The 17,592-nt window shown below is 40.5% G+C and overlaps 1 protein-coding gene across 2 annotated transcripts in view; it reads left to right on the top strand.

Annotated features, from left to right (window-relative positions):
* Positions 1 to 10,373: 10,373 nt before the first annotated feature.
* klf12b (Kruppel-like factor 12b) overlaps positions 10,374 to 17,592 on the top strand; it is an 85,062-nt gene continuing 77,843 nt past the window's right edge. For both annotated transcript variants that reach the window (XM_007890739.2, XM_007890738.2), the window contains exon 1: positions 10,374 to 10,408. In XM_007890739.2, the coding sequence (XP_007888930.2) occupies positions 10,400 to 10,408 (9 nt within the window). In that variant the 5' untranslated portion in view covers positions 10,374 to 10,399. The remainder of the gene's footprint in view (positions 10,409 to 17,592) is intronic.

The raw sequence follows: 17,592 nt of genomic DNA, 5'->3' as shown, positions 1-17,592 counted from the left end.
CTCTCTTGCCTCCTTCAAGACCCATCTCAAGACCCTTCTCTTCGACTGTGCTTTCGACCCCTCTACTTTCCCCCTGCCCTCCAGCCTCCCCGACCACGACCCACAGCTCAGGTCCAAAACGGCTTCTTCTCAACCCCACGGACCGTCTTATGCGGTGTTCCTCAGGGCTCTGTCCTTGGTCCCCTCCTCTTCAGTATCTACATGCTCCCTCTTGGTGACATCATCCGCAGACATGGGGTCAACTTCCACATGTATGTGGATGACACCCAACTCCACCCCTCTGCTTCTACCCTCGACTCCAGGACCACTGCTGTGCTGACAGAATGTCTTGTCAGACATCAAGTCCTGGATGAGAGCTAACTTTCTTCAGTTGAACGTCAACAAGACCGAGGCTCTCCTGATTGGTTCCCGTCAGTGCCTCCTCACCTCAGGCGCTGACAGCATCACCATCCATGGTTGCACACTCCACCTTGCTTAGCCAGTCCAGAACCTTGGGGTCTTGTTTGACCCTCATTTATCCTTTCTACCCCACATCTGTGCCATGACCCGCTCTACCTTCCCCCACCTCCACAACATCCCCGGCTACGCCACTGTCTCATACCACAGACCGCCGAAACCCTCATACACGCCTTCATTACATCGAGGCTCGACTATGCAAAACCCACTGCTTGTCAGCCTCCCCAACTCCTCCCCCCACAGGCTGCAGATCACCCAGAACTCTGCAGCCCTTGTCCTCTCCCGCACCAGGCTCCGTGACCCTATCACCCCCATCCTTGCCCAACTCCACTGGCTTCCCATCACACAGAGGATACAGTTCAAGATCCTGGTCCTCACCTTCAAAGCCCTCCACGGACTTGCTCCCCCCCATCTCTCCGACCTCCTAACCCCCTACCATGCTGTTGGCTCCCTCCACTCAGCGGACTCTGGCCTGCTTCACAATCGGCGGGCGGGCCTTCCGCCACTCTGCACCCACCCTCTTGAACTCCATCTCGCAGTCCCTCCATCTCGCCTCCCTCCCTTGCCACCTTCAAGAACCACCTCAAGACCCTCCTCTTCCATCGTGCTTTCGATCTCCCTGCTTCCCCCTCCTGCCCTCCACCCTCCTCCACCCCAACCCCCAGCTCGGGTCCGTAACACTGTCTGTCCAGCACCTTGGGACGTCCTCCCAATGTGAAAGGCGCTAAACAAATGCAATTTTGTAGGTGGTGGTGGTGGTGTCCATCCTGCCCTCTGAGACGCTCTTCTAAAACTCCTTTGCCTTGCTACCTTTCTCCCTGCCATCAAAACAATTAAAAACACATCTCTTAAACAATGCACTTGTTAATATCTTTAAATTTCTTATTTTCCTGCTCATCATCCACATTTGTCTTGGGTATTGAAACATTCTTTTACGTGAAAAGTGCTGTGTTCATGCAAGTTGTTGTTGTTCTTGATTTTGTTGGGAGTCTAAAATAAATACATAGTTTTCTCATCCCTTCCCCTCACACTGAGCCTAATACTGTCTCAGCACAATGGTAGAGTCTGAAAGAATATCCAATGTAAGATTTAAGAGACTATTTTATTGCTGAAAATTAGCTATTACATTTGCCAGGCTGCAAATACCTCATTAACTCTGAATTTCTTTGGTTGATTCAAGTATTCAAATGATAGTTAACAGCATACCATCCATCTTACATCACAATAATTTTTTAAAAAATGAATGCAAGCTGTGGGCAGGCGGGTAGAGGCCTAACCAAAGTGAGCAAGTTGGAAAGGGAACAGACATCCACAGTCAGTTATTGGTCTTTAGTTATTGGCTGGCCTTATTGAGCAGATCTGTCAGCATTGTGATAATCATCAATTACCTGTAATTAGCACATCATACATTGCACTTTTTAACTCTCAATTTCTTGTAAAATTTGACAGTGGCTGAGTATTCTCAGCCTTTACAAGTTCTTTAGCTTCATTGAGCCACATACTAAAAAAATGAATCTGATTGAAAGCTCATTGGTTCCTATCTTTGTGAAATAGAAACTTGGGGTCCTATCATAGTTGACATTTATTGCATAAAATTCTCCTTTGGTTTCTGACATGAATTCATTTTTCCCATTTGCACAGTCAAACGTTTCGAAGGGAATTTTTTCCACCTCCTGGTGCTTTATTTAACCTGTTAGTGGGAGTAATACATTTTATTTTGACTGCACACAATTGAGTGTTCCTGGTTTCTTTAACACCCTAAGCACCACTGTAGCTGTGCAGATACATTTTCAACACAAGATACAATTTCATGCACGTTGATGCTTCATTTCAAGGAACCCAGGGAACGCAGTCCATGCTGTCAATGTAACTTCATCTTTTACACAAACATTATACTACTGTCGGTGCATTAATTATTCATGTGATACCCAACTCCGCTCTGCCACCACCTTTGATTTCAGGACTGTTCCTGACTGCCTGCCTGTCGGACTTATTAGAGATCAGCCATAATATTTTCCAGCTGAATATCAACAAGAATGATGCCATCTTGCTTAGTTCCCTCCAGCATCAAAGTGCATCTGGCTCTGATTTCATCAGCTTCCCCTGCTGCTTGCTCAAGCTGAACCAGATAGTGCATAACCTTGGCATTCTGCTTGACACTGAGTTGAGTTTCAATATGAAAACCTAACCACATCCAGTCCATCACCAAGGATGATTTTTGCACAACTGAAACATCATCTACTTACGTCCTTGCCTCATCCTGCTGCTGCCAAAAACGTTATCCGTGCCTTAGTCACCTTGATGAAAGACTTTTCCAACACTTGTTTGTCTGGCTCCTATCTGATGAGAAGATACTTCAATTAATCCATAGCTGCAGACAATTATTTATAAAGTTCTCTGCTGCCCAAGTTCCATGCACTCATTATCTCAAACCCACTAAACTCAATTGACTCCCAGTATCTGAGCAGATTTTAAGATCTTTTTCCTGGTCTGTAATCTCTCTCAAGTTTCATCCTATACTTCTTTATCCCTACATTTCAGTTTATACTCTCCTTGCTCATTCCCCATTCCCTTGAATCACTGTTGGTGGCCAAAGCACCATTCTCCTGTCTTCTGTAAACCTCTTCCAAAACCATTCCCTTTGTTACCTCTCTGCCAACCATCAATATCCTGAATCATATATGACTGTACCATTGGTCAACTTCTTTATATCTCTAATGTCTCTGCTTATTGTAGGCACTCCGAGACACTTATGAAAGGCACCTTATAAATGTAAGTTGTTATTGTTGATGTATTCTATGTTTAGTCAAGCACTTTCAGACGTTCCTTTACATGAAAGGAGGTATAAGTGCAAGTTGTTGTTAGCCACATGAGTTCAACTGCTGGTGAATACAGTAAAACTCACATAAGTCATATCAGTACCATAACAGTTAATATAATTGATATAGGCAATCATATGAGCTATAGGCAAACTGGCGTAAGTTGTATAAAATTGATTTAATCAATAATCTATACTGCGCGTGCATACTTCAGTGCAGCCAGCAAGTACGTATGCATCGACGGGTCAGAACTTAATTTTGTGCAGTTCAATGCAGCCGATAAGTTACTGGCAGCGTTACGAGTTAGGAGATGATCTACTTCATAAAATACGTCTAGTGATTTTTTTATAAGAATTGGGTACATGTATGACTTAAGCAATTATACGATTAATAAAGATAAGACTAATGCGAGTTTTACTGTGTAAAAGATGTAACTTCTGGTTACTTGACGTAATTAGCCTGGGCCTAAAATAATGTTATTCCACTACCAGATTATTGCTTTGGTAGGTCTCTGTGGAGGAAATGCAGTTGGATTCCCTTTAGGATTTGGTGACCTTTTTCTTCTGGTCCAAAAATCATGGAAATAAATGCGCTGCACAATTATTATCCACTTTGAAGCTGCTTATGACACTGCTTGCAACCTGAAATACAAAGACAAAACTACAAACTGGACATATTTTTACATTAGGAGATTTCATGTATGTAAAAAAAACAGATTAACTGGAAAATGTTGCTGAATGTTAAAAGGATGAGCATCACACTTTCATGGAGATTTTGGAAAGACTCCTTTACTGGAACAGCATGTTCTACAAAATCTATTTCACAGCTGTCATGCTGACCTTCGGGAAAGCTCACACTGTAACAGATGCAACATCGGTCGAAGCACCAGCTATTTCATTTCAGTTTTGGTGTGTGATGTTTGATTAACTAAATCTTATTAAATTATTAGCAAAGGCATATCCGGTAGCTCAATTCTTTTATTCCCTTCATCCTCGCGTCACGGCACATCTCCCATGTATAAACCTGATTAAAATCATTTGAAATGGGTAATGTCCCTTTAAAGAGATAATTTTCACTCTGGTAAAAATAAAGAAACAATTAATGCCCCAAATTGCTAGGCTTTTATGGAATTTCAAACTCCAGGAACCAAAGTGCCAAAATACTAGGGTGACCAAAGACTGCTAACTAGATCTCCACATTAATCAATTTCTTGTAGGAAGTACAATATGTCTAAAAGAATGATTTAGTGCTGGAAACCAGGTATAGGGTGAGTGTTCTGTGTATCAAATGGAAAGAACTTTCTGCCTGGAGGCTTAAATTATGCAGTTCACTGAAATGTTAGTTGGTCACACTGAATTCTTAACCAGGTAATGTTAAGATTATGGTAACGTAATGCTCAGGACAAAGAAAGCAGAGAGTAAGGGAAAGTAACATGTATTATCATCATCATAGGCAGCATATAGCTAGCTCTTGAGGGGACTCAGCCTTCTTGCCCCCAAAATATATCTACAGCTCATCTCCTTGAGGTGAGCTGGGAGGGGAAAACCCTGAGTCCTAAGGAGGACCACAGCCAAGTCCTCTGAGCAGCCTCAACCCGCGACACCCATGGGCCCCCTCTTGCCCCTCTCCCAAGTTGTCATCAGAACCCGCCCACTTCCAGTCCACTGGGCTGCTTAACAGGGCGTCCTCACCTCTGATGGACCGATGGACTCTGCATCTACATGGTAAGGAGGAGCAGGCAGGGAGGTTTGCACTTGTCTTAAAGGGGACCAACCTTTTAATTGAGTTTTACTCAAATAATATTTTCACCTGCTGCCTTTGATTATCATTCTTTTGCTGAATTAACTATTGTGTTGAAGCACTCTGAGACACTACCCTGCATGAGGGGCGCTATATAAATGCAAGTTGTTGTTGTTGTGTTCATTACTCACATAATGATTTATATGGCAAGAATAAATAAATATGTTTTCTTGAGAGCAATTTTTGGAGACTTTTCTGATAAATAAGGGACAACAAAAAGAAAATACAGTTTGTTAGCAACCTCCTCCACTCCCTGAGGTTCAATATGTTTGCCAATATTCATTATTAACTATTCTGGTGTGGGGGAGCNGGGGGAGAGATGGCGAGAGGGAGGGGAGTTGTAAATATAAGCTTACCAGGCAGGTTCTGTCACCTGAGCAAATTGTTTGATTTATAGTACATAAAAATTGATCAATAATCTGTGTCATTTTTCATCATCTTAGGAAAGGGCTGTGAAATGATGTTATTAGTAAATCATCTTGCTGTTCGTAACACAAGCAAATCCATATCTTATAGAGACTGCAACCTTCAGTCAATAATTGACAATCGGGAAGATTTCTCAACCAAAATAACATTGGAGCTGTATTTGCAAAAATAAATTGTTTTCAAATGTAATTTTGTCCTTTTTGCAATATTTGTTAACCTGGAAATATGTGCTATACTGTATGACACTGGCAATATGGTTAAAGCAAGGATTTTAAGTGGATACAAATGATTTTAGTGAACTAATATAGTCATATTCAAACTAATCAGCGGATTGTATAAACCTATTTTTAATGGTTGTCATATTTATATTATCTCTATAAGTGGAAAAAGCAGTGATAGATCACAAGAGTGTGAGGTAATAAGAAAGAACGGAACAGAAGAAATCGGTTTGTCCAATCCAACCCATCCACAGATCACATAAAACTTGATTGGCTTTAACCATCTGAGCATATGTTCAATGAATCCATCCCAAGGCAACAAAACAAAAAAATCCTCCAAAATATCCTTACATTCTCTTATTTATCCTTTAGAAACTCTGACCTTCTCTCCATAGGAGTATCCGCCTGCCACCCCTCCCCCCACCACATACACATACTACACCATACACTGTGGGCCTTGGAGTATTTTGTTTATTTTGTTCATAACTATCCATTGGATCCACTAACACCGTTCTCAAGCAGCCATGCACTGCAGTATCAATTGCTTTTGTTGGGAGTCTGTGAATGAGAAAATGGTTCAGGCCATTAAAAGCCCAGTTTTCCAATGGCTAAATTATAATCTACAATACCACGACAATGCTACTGTATATTCCATCTCAATATAGAGCACTCATAGTTTGTTACATTTGGACAGGTAAGATATCACAATAACAGTGCTATGGAATGATAATTAAAATTCCGTTTTCATTTGAAGACACTTGTTAACTAAAACTATTCATGGTTAACAGAGTGAAATATAATGACTATTTCTGCGTATGAGGCTTAGCAATAGAAGATATCTAATCAGCTTGAGTGCTAGAGATGTTTATCATCTTCTACTAGTTCCCATGACATATCCTTTAACACCAACAAGTGTTATCGAGTGCTCACTTTACCTTTATCCCCAGTCCCTGATGATGTTGGGTTGAATTAAAATAAAGGAACAATAGTTCAGATTGTGTTGAGAAATAGAGTGCTGATGCTTCATACAGCGCCAATGTGTTTGATCCCTAACTCGGACTCACAGCTCAATTGAGCCATCATGAGTGGAGATTGTGGTGTTTTCCTGCAAGAGAAGGCTGTTTTGGGGTAAATAAGATGAGAAAGTCCAGCTGTTATGTTATGCCTCTTAAGATGCAGTTAGCAATACTTTGAGTGGCAGAGGCATGGGTGAGCATGAAAAAGTGGAAATTGAGACATTTTCCTCTGGATCAAGATGTACTTTGTACTGTTCTGTCTCCATAGTACTTACTCAACCTCATCTTCCAATGGGTTCATCTCTTAAGACCTATCTTTTTGACAATGCTCTTGGGCACCATTCCTTGAGCCCCAGATAAGACTCCCAGTTAGTTATATGAAGCACTTTGAGACTTCCTCCAGGTGTGACGGGAAATATATAAATGTAAGTTGTTGCTGCGATTATCCTATTCAACATTACATTATCAACAGAGATACTGTATGATTCATCTCATTAAACCACACAAACCATTTGGCTCCCAAGGACCATTTCATTATAGGGGTCAATGCACCTCTGAAAATAACCATGGTAATTACACATTTATTTTTTGTTTTATAATAATTTTAAACTGTTGTTATTTTTAGAAGTTCACTGGCTTTTCATACAGAATGTCAGAGAATCAGTTATTATATTTCAAAGAATCCAGACATGGAATATCCTTAAGAATCTTGAAATCTGTTAAAAAAAATTGGAAGTTCCAGGTATCAATATGAAGTTTAGTAAGGTACCGCTCAGTAATTAAGTTGTTTCAATTTACACTGCGCTATGTGAAACATATCAAATTATTGATGGTAAATTAATGTAATGTAGTGATGGAGAATAGGAATGCTACTCAGTTATTAACTGTGTCCATATGACATTTCCATTCACAGTGATTTAGTCAAACATATATCAACAAATTGATAGTTTGATAGCGCTAAAGTATATTACAGTGCTGCAGTGAGTATTTACCTAACTATAAAGCACTGTAGCATTGTACTAATAGCAACCTTGGAGTATTTAATAAATACAAATTGCATCATGTAATTGACACCCAACTAAACTTTGTTCTCTAACTTTAAACAGAATTTGAAAGGAGTTCTCACATGAATAAGAGAGCAATGGTTTAAACTCCCTCATCCCTTGACCAATAGTAATCTTAAACGGTACTATAACAGAATCTTGAGCACTCTCTTTTGATGAGGCATTTTGTGTATTTCCCCTGGTAACTAAGTGAGTAAAATTTACATCTGGAAGGTCCCAGGTCTACTATTCGTGTGTGCTTTTATTTTATCCCAGTAACTACATTTTTTTAAAAAAAGTGTAATTGTAACAATTGCAATAGCTAAAATTAACTAAAACCACAGATTAATGGTGAATCCTGGGACATTTTACCACTGAATTGCCGTTAAAGCAGTAGTAGGGTTCCACAAATTGGCCTCATTACTCCTGGGACGGAGAAGTGGGAATATCAGACAGGAATCCTCCTAATTTTGTAATTTATGTTGTCTTAGATTACCAAAACTAGAAATATTTTCAAAGTTCAGTTCTGAAAAAAATGTTTTGTCTTATAAAACTAAAGTATAGTATTATGCAAATTCATTGATTTACATCCACATAACATTGCATTTGATAACAACTAAAACAACTTGCATTTATATCATGCCCCTCATGCAGGGTAGCATTCCAGAGCACTTGATGGAGCACACATTAAATGGAGATCAGTTTGGAACAGCAGTCTTGTCAACAATGCGAAGTGTGTTGGTTATCTTGTAAATTTGTGATTATACCTATTGAACTGAAGGTGAACATAACAGTCGCTTTACAGCTCATAACTTGAGTAAACAATATTGGCAATATTAATGGATTGGTAGAACCAACAGCTTCTGAGTTAAGAATAAAATAAACTAAGAAAATAAGGTTTCAAAGGATTGGCTTCAAGTATAAAGGAAATAAACTGCTCAATAGCTGATAATCGCTGTAAAACCCACTATACTTGGCAAATGGTTGGGTTCATTGCTGTACCATAAAATAATGTAGAGAATAAAAAATAGGTAAGAAAAGAGAAATAATTAACAAATGAAATTCCTTAAAAAGGAGGTTGAGCAAGAGGGACAAAGGAAGGAAGACAGAAAGGGGAAAATTAGGAGCATTGCATTGGAACTGGAAAAAATTCACAAATTTAAGAGTGTCACTGCATTAAACTTTCATTAGTCCTGTAACTATTTTCTTGCAATGCTCAACAGTTCCTTCCTCATTTCTTTCCTTGTGTGACTGAAACAATCAACACTCTGGCATTTCAAGAGTGTTCCGTTCTGTATCTCATTTCATTCACTCTCTTTGTAGAATGTTGTTTTTTAGTAAGGGGAGAGAGTATAAGTGAAGGTTCATTAAATCATTTGTATCCTGAGGTCACCAATGGGTCATTGAAGGGCAGGTTTTCCTGCACTGGCTTGTCGCCTTATATTGATCAGCCAGTCATTCATTTCAGCATGACTTGACGGTGTCCCACAGTAGCTATGATTGCATCAGTCACTACTGATTGCCATCTGGGGCTTGCCATTTTCATTTGGCACTAAGCACAGCCTGTTCACACAAAAGATAAGCGAGGAATAGATTCCTGTATGCAGTTTACATAGCAGTTTAAGGGGGATGGGGGCAGGTGTGTCAACTATAGTTGGCTGAATACATCTGGCATTTGCAAAATGAACATATTGTAATCTTGTGTATAGCGGATGAAGACTGATGAGAGATAGTAGTCTAGCATGGCGTTGAAATCCCCAGGACCCAAGCTGCTTCAGTGACTGACAGGTGCAGCCATTCGTGAGTGGCGAGCAGATATGCCTAAAAGGGAAACAAACTGAACCAAGCAGAAAGAGAATTTCTAATGCCATGTGCCATCAGCAGTGGATACATGTTCAGCGCTAGCTGCAACTGTGCAAATAACATTGACTACCTGTGTGATGCTATTCTTCAAGATGAACAATGAGAGGCAACCTTTATGTAAACTAGGTCAGACTGAGTATTTATTATCAACTGACCCGAACACCTTTTCTGATGGTTAAAGATGAGATTATTGGCATGTGCCCTCAGAGCCAAGGCATTGTGAATCTGTGTGATGTACATAATAATAATAATGCTTACATTTGATATAGTGACTTTCATTTTAGGAGGAAGTCTCAAAGTACTTCACAGGTTGTACTTGTAAAATGTAATGACGTCATTTTTGTGGGTAAACACGACAGTTAATCTGCGTCCAGCATGTCCCATAAACAGCCATGGAGTGAATGGCCAATGTTATGTGGAGGATTGTTGGCCAGGACACCAGGAGAAATCCCTTTTCTTTTTGAATAGTGCCATGGGATGTTTCAGCTGGAAAAATCTCAGTATAAGTTTTTGGCACTACAGTATACATTCAAGAGGAATTCCACCTCTAGGCATCGATTTTAAAATAATATTGACCAAAGATTGACAAGGAGCCTAGACCAGCTTTAATCATCCTATCAATAGCATTAAAACACAGTACAATGTATATTTATATAGCACCTTTCACGTCGGGAGGACGTCTCAAAGTGCTTAACACTGCCTATCTTTCTTCACAGCTTCCATCAATGGTGCTCCATGATCAGCAGACAGGGAGTGGGATGGGTGAGGTAGGTTCTGCCAGATTTTCTTGTTGTTTTTCAACTTTGGGACTATACATTAGGTTATACAATACTGGTCATCCATGTGATAGTTGGCACGTCAAAGTGCCAAATGCAGGACCATCCTCTCTGCTTTCTGAATGCTTTACTCAATGAGGAAGTCTGCAGAAGCTGGGTCTGTGGAATCAAACTTCCAGCTCACCACTTTTGACTGCCGGTTAGCAGGTTGTTTTCATTGATTGTTTAATTTACTAAAAAGCATGTGTCCTACTAACCATCAGTTGAAGAGTGTGATGTGGACATCCAGCATTTCAGACCTGGAAGTGGACTGCAAATTTGGTTCCCCGGGAGTTCATGAGTTTTTAATACCTCTTGAAGAATTGTTTTGGAAAGTCTTCACATTTCTTTTTCTTCTATTTTTTATTGATAAGAAAGTCAAAACTATTCACAAGGTTTAAATTTGAAGTATTACCTAATGTAATTCCTTAATAAAGATTCGGCACTGCCCAAAACTTTGTTGCACCAACCTGCAGAACATTGCTCAGATGCTATCTAGTCCTGCAAAGAAAATGTCTACAGGTTAATGGGTATTCTAACAGAATTATCTATTGTTGTCATTGGAGAATATTGAACCTCCACCTCACCACTTATCTAATTTATTATAATAAACCTCAAATGGCTGACTGATATAGGACCTTTCACATCAGGAGGACATCTCAAAGTGTTTCACTAGATTTACTGTATAGTGTAGTGACTATGTATTTTGTGAGTGAAAATTAGCTCTCACACACAATTGAGCTCTGTAACTGTTCGCAATGACCACATGTAACTATTATTTAAACAGAAATATGTTCTTTGTGTTCCATGTTCTGGATATTGAATGCCAAACAAACCAGCAGTTATTTGTAGGGTGCCACTGGGATTGAGACAGAGCATAAAAAATCCACATGTGTGTTCGGGGGAAGGAAATGGGTGGTTCAGTCGACTCCCCCATCCTGTTTTTAAACCACGGTTAATTTCAAGAAAACGAATCAGGCCAAGGTTCCAAGGTTCATTCTTGTTAATGCTGAATTAACTGATCTTCCCTGAGCTGGAGCAATAGAATCCTATACCATTTCTAGGGAAATTAGCCAGCGTTTCCTGCTCTTAACTGCTACAAAGAGTATTAACCGTATTTCTTGAAAAACTGCGGGAGCTACCCTCTCTCTTCCTTTGATCGGTGACAAATTGAGAAAAAGAACCTTTAAATATTACATACAGTCAAACGGCTCAACATTACTGGTGATCTATCCGCTTCCTCAGTAAAATTGCTTCAGAAGTACCGGTGATGTGACATGAAACTGAACAGTGATACTGAGATGAAAAATGCAATATTTCAGAATAGATTCAGTGTGAGACTCTGTCCTCGTGTCACTTACTCTTAACCATTCGACTGAACAAGTAATGTAAAGTGCAGAAGGCAACACTGAAAAATGTTTGAAGACCTGAAACAAATGTTAAGGTTGCACAGTATTTTTGAGGGGGAAAAAAAAGGCTTGGCAAATCTGTTATTTTGCAAAGAGAGAAATGTCAGGAGAACAGAGTTGTGTGTATATACCACCTCCAGACCTCCCAATATAGTAATAAGGGGTTTATAGGCGTGGCAGAAACTCTTGGATTTAGTCATACTTCACATCATATGCAACATCTATAATATAATTTTCAACAGCCTTGTCCATTTAACCCATTTTCTTTCATAGCCTGCCCCAGGTTTCAAGCTGTTTCTCTGTCTTAATGTTCCTAATTCCCTGCTCAGAACCAGCCACTCTCCTCTTTACTCACAAAAAATGACCTCAACTACTGAATGGACCGAAAAGCTTATGAGAGGTCAACCAATCAAGCGTCTTGGTTAGTCCACGCCCTCTTCCCCGATGTTTCAGTGTCAAAAGTTCAAGACAGCTATCTCCTGCTGAGAACTGTTGAGCTGACCTGAATCCCCTATTTCTGGCACTATTCCATCTCAAAGAGGTGACTGTCCCTTTTTTCTGACCTTATGGAATTTGGCTTTCCGGCTGTTAATGCTTTTGAGTTCCAAATCCAGTTGTACTCCCAACTCTGTCCAATTCAATGGCCTCCGCATTTATGAGTAATGATGCCTCTCGATGTCCTTCACAATACTAGATTGTTTGTTTGCAAATAAACAAGAAAGGTTTTACCATTTTTTTTCATGGCAATGCTGCTTCTCTGATGATTGGTAATTTTATCAACCTTACTAAGTGAGTGTGTCTGATTGACCACCGGTCAGCAAATTTCACTAGCAGAGATTTAGATGCATTGGTCCTCTCCCTGATTTTGTATGGCAGATTTAAGTGAACACATTTCAGTAACTGGTTTAAAATCAACCTAGCTGACTGTCCCACTACAGCACATAGTCCTAGCAATTGTAGATGTAGGTTCCATGTACAATATTAACTGCTAGTATAGTTAGTGTCAATTATTGGCATAGAGTCATGATTGAAGGCAGATATGATTTTGAACCAAAGTTCAATTGTTGTTAAACACTATCAAGTGACCATGTACTGAGGGCAAGACGCTTTGGGATAACAGCCAACAAGCTGTTCCTCTCCCTGCTTCACTTTGGTGCCAAAAGGGAACACCTTTAAAGGAGGCACAGACTGCTCCCTTGACCCAACCTATTAACCTCTGCTTCAGGGATGACTGTACCATTCCATTGTAGAAGGGGATACTTCTTTGACCACTAGTATTGATCAGAGATCGGCAGTGTTTCCCACATTTATGGCGCGAATCTGTAAGAGGTGGCAGACTGACTCCTCTGCACAAGTTGGGTGGCTGTTTGGCAACCCCATGGTTCACAGTGCACTGACATCGAACAGATCAGTCAACATCATGGCCAAGAAGTCCTGCCCATTATGCATCAGCCCAAATACCACTGTAGCCTTAGTCCAAATAGGAATTCCTGGTAGTGCTTCTTGTCATTTACACATATGCTTAAGTTAAGAGCTCAGTCCAGTTGCATTTGTGGTATTACAGCAGTTTTACAGTGCATTGAGCAAAATGTACATAAAGGAAAAGAACATAGATGTGGCTTATATTCTCCCAAAGATGCAATGAAAAGATCACTATATTTAATGTAAGATAAGTCTCAGAATCTGCATTGAAGAGCCCATGGTTTAAGAACACTGGGTAGCAATTAGTCAGTACACAGCACTTAGCTTTGAAGCCAAGCCACATTAATGTGATGAAAGAAGTGATAATAATGTAATGGAATACTATTATTATAAAGCTTAACCAATAAAAAATAAAATATTCTTTCACTTGTGATATTGCTATTGTGTATCGTTTTCAATGGAATAGTAGGGGTGTGGCCAGCTAACTGACTGTGTAAATAGAAGTTCATAATTTAACTTAAAAAGTGCAGTGGTGTCATAAACCTAGACAATCTACTACTTAGCAAAGGGTAATCATATCCTTCAGCTAACCACACCCAGACCCTGCACTGAATTTTCACAGGTCACACATTATTATTGATTGCTATTTTGTATTTTATACAGTGAACTAAAAGGTAGCGCTCATTTAATCAACAAACAACAACAACAGTTGCAGTAGATGTAATATATTTAGATTTCTGAAAGGCGTTTGATAAGGTACCACATAATAGACTAATGAATAAGGTCAGAGCAGGTGGAGTCAGGGGTAAAATAGCAGAATGGGTAGCAAGCTGGCTGCAAAATAGAAAAGAGAGTAGGGGTAAAGGGTAGCTACTCAGACTGATAGGGGGTGGGCAGTGGTGTTCCACAAGAATCAGTATTGGGACTACTGTTGTTCATAATATACACTATTGATTTGGATTCGGGAATCAGCAGTATAATTTCAAAATTTGCGGACAACACCAAATTGGGGGGAGTAGTTAATACAGAGGAGGACCTCAACAAAGTACAGCAAGACATTAATAAACTTGCTGAATGGGCATTTAAATGGCAAATGCATTTCAATGTAGAAAAGTGTGAGGTGTACATTTTCGTAGAAGGAATAAGGAAGTCACATACATCCTGGAAAATAAAAACCTAAATGGGGAAGAGGAGCAAAGGGACCTAGGGGTACACATACATAATTCACTAAAAGTAGTAACGCAGGTTAATAAGGCCATAAAAAAGCAAACCAGGCATTGGGGTTCATTTCTAGAGGGATAGAAATGAAAAGCAGGGCAGTTATGGTAAACCTCCATAGAACCTTGGTTAGACCACACTTAGAATACTGTGTGCAGGTCTGGTCCCCGCATTAGAAAAGGGTTGTAGAGGCATTGGAGAGGGTGCAAAGGAGATTCTCAAGGATGATCCCAGAACTGAGAGGTTATATCTATCAGGAAAGCATACTTAGACTCTTTTCTCTTGAAAAGAAGAGGGTAAGGGGTGACCTGATAGAGATCTTTAAAATGATGAAAGGTTTTCATCTTCAACCGTGCCTTCAGCTCCCCTCTCGACTCTCTACCCCATCCTCGCTCCCTCCCTTCCCTCCCCTCACCCTGACCATTTCCCCCCTGCTCGGGTCCCGACCCAATTGTCCAGCACCTTGGGACGTCCTCCCGATGTGAAAGCCGCTCAATAAATGCAATCTTGTTGTTGCTGTTTTGTTAGGGTAGACATAGGGAAGATGTTTCCACTTGTGGGGGAGACCAAAACCAGGGGCCATCAATATAAAATAGTCACAAATAGATCAAATAGAGAAGTTGGAAGAAATTTCTTCATGCAGAGAGTAGTGGGAATGTGGAACATGCTACCACAAGGAGTTGTTGAGGCAAATAGCATAGATGTATTTAAGGGAAGGCTAGATAGGTTCATGAGGGGAAAAGGAATAGAAGGTTATGCTTGAAGGCTTAGTTGAGGAAGGGCAGGAGGAGGCTCATGTGGAGCATAAACACCGGCATAGACCAGTTGGGTCTAATGGCCTGTTTCTGTGCTGTATATTCTAATGTATTCTAATGTAACAAATCACAGTTATATAGTGCCTTTCACATCTAGAGGACGTCTCATATGTCGTTGACTACGAGTTTTGATCAGAGATCAGCAATGCCTCCCACACTTATGTTCCCCGAATCCATAAGAGGTGGCAGACTGACTCCTCTGCACAAGTTGCGATGGCCGTTTGGCAGCCCCCATGGTTCCCAGTACACTGATATCAAACAGATCAGCCGACCTCATGGCCGAGAAGTCCTGCCCCGTAGCCTAGGCCCAAATATTACAAACCCTTCACATATCTTACTGGGAGCCTGAGATGGGGCGGGGAATGGGGGTAGAAGATGACCGGAAAGCATGGCTGAATAGATGATGGTCTGAGGCAGGTTTTGAAGGCAGAAAGGGATGGAGCAAGGCAGCGGGAGGCTGGAATGGAATTTCAGAGTGTGAGGCCCGAATGATTGGCAGGTGACAAGCCAATGTTTATTGAATGGAGGGACTGGCTGGAGAAGTTCTGTTTTGCCTACAAAATACACAGTTAATTCACTTTATAATATATCCTGTGAAGCGCTTTGAGGCATCTCAACGACATGATAAGGCTCTAAATCAAATGCAAGAATATTATTATTATATTATATTATTATTATTATATAAGTAGGGTCACAGGAGGTCACAGAGGTAGGGTAGGACAAGGTCACAGAGGCATTTGAAAGTGAATATCTTCAACTCAATCTGTTGGGAACGTGGAGCCAGTGGAGCCAAGGAAGAATATGGAAGTACGAGAGCCTGGTATGAAAGAGGACACAAGCTGCAGGGTTTAGTTTGGTTAGCAGTTTGTTTAGGAAGCACTGGAGAGTCCAGTGAGTCGAGCATTGCAATAATTGAATTCAGAGATGATGAAGGTGTGGATGAAGTTTTCAGCAAATTGGGTGGGAAGGGGGTAGGAGGTGGGCATTGTTGTGAAAGCGAAGTGAATGAGAGCCCTATTTTTAAAGCCTCGGATTGGAGTTTGAAGGAAAAATGGGGATCAACCGAAGTTCTGTCCTGGTTCCGTGTGGTTTAATGAGCATCCATGCAGGTCGATGTAGCCAGTGCCTGAAGTGAGAAGGTGCTGGTGGGAACCAAAAAAGAGAACCTCGCGCACGTCAACATCGAGCTGTAGAAACTTAGAGCTCATCCAGGACTTGATGTCTGACAGGCAGTTGTCGAAACAACAGTGGTCCAGGAATCAACAAGTAAACCAAAAGGGATTGTTTCAGAAAAGTCTTCTTCCCTGAAGTTTGTAATTCATGTTGAGTGCACTCAGCTGGATAAACTTTCCTCTGGTAATTTGCTCAAGAAACTCTTCATCACAAGTGAATGTAGACAGTGGGTATGTTACCCTTTGCTACTCGGTGATTCCCATTATAACTTCTCAATGCCAAAGTTAGAAAATATATTAACCAGCAGAGAGTAATATACTCATAATGTCAAGGTCAGTAACATTATTGACAAGTGAAGAATAATACCTTAGTGACCAGCTGCAGATTGTTTCACCTTCAGAGACATACAGCCAAGAACAATGCTGTCTTTACTCAACATCGTCACATAGTTCACAATAGAGCAGCTATTCTATTGCTGTGTAAAATATTTCCCACATTTTTATTCCATTAATAAGCGAAGAACACATTTTAATACCACATAGTAAACATTGTAATAAGAGTGTTTTCCCTGATGCTTAATCCCTTTGAGTCGGTGTTGAAATTCCTATGATTGTTGGTGAAATTTTGAGTCGCTCTACACTCCACTCTATCTCAGATCAAGAGAGCAAGTGGGTAGCCTACTCTAGCTTTCTCAATCTCATTCTGAAATTTCCTGCAAGGAAGTGCGCAATGGTGCTGTGTGGGAGGGGGAAATGCTTGTTGCTTTAATTCATGTGGAGAATGTAGGGGATTATATGTGCAAACCCACATCCTGCAGCTCAATGCCCATCAAAGTTAACCACACTTACAGTGCTTTGAGAGGAGGGATTTGAGAGTGAAAAAAGTTTATGTGCAATTTTTTTTCAAAAAACGATATTAATAAATGTAGAGTTTTTTTGTGTTTAAAATATTCCACTGTTGATGTATCTGAAGTTGCAGATATGTTCCTCCAGGGAGTGAATTCATAAGAACCACAAGATGGGTTCCCACAAGATGGGTTCTTCTAATAGGGTATAGTAAACCTAAACGATACTGTAGCAGATGCCAAGGATGTTGGGGT

The sequence above is a fragment of the Callorhinchus milii genome, unplaced genomic scaffold (assembly GCF_018977255.1).
Source record: "Callorhinchus milii isolate IMCB2004 unplaced genomic scaffold, IMCB_Cmil_1.0 Scaffold4, whole genome shotgun sequence".
Taxonomy (NCBI): Eukaryota; Metazoa; Chordata; class Chondrichthyes; order Chimaeriformes; family Callorhinchidae; genus Callorhinchus; species Callorhinchus milii.
This window is presented reverse-complemented; position numbering and strand designations above follow the sequence as displayed.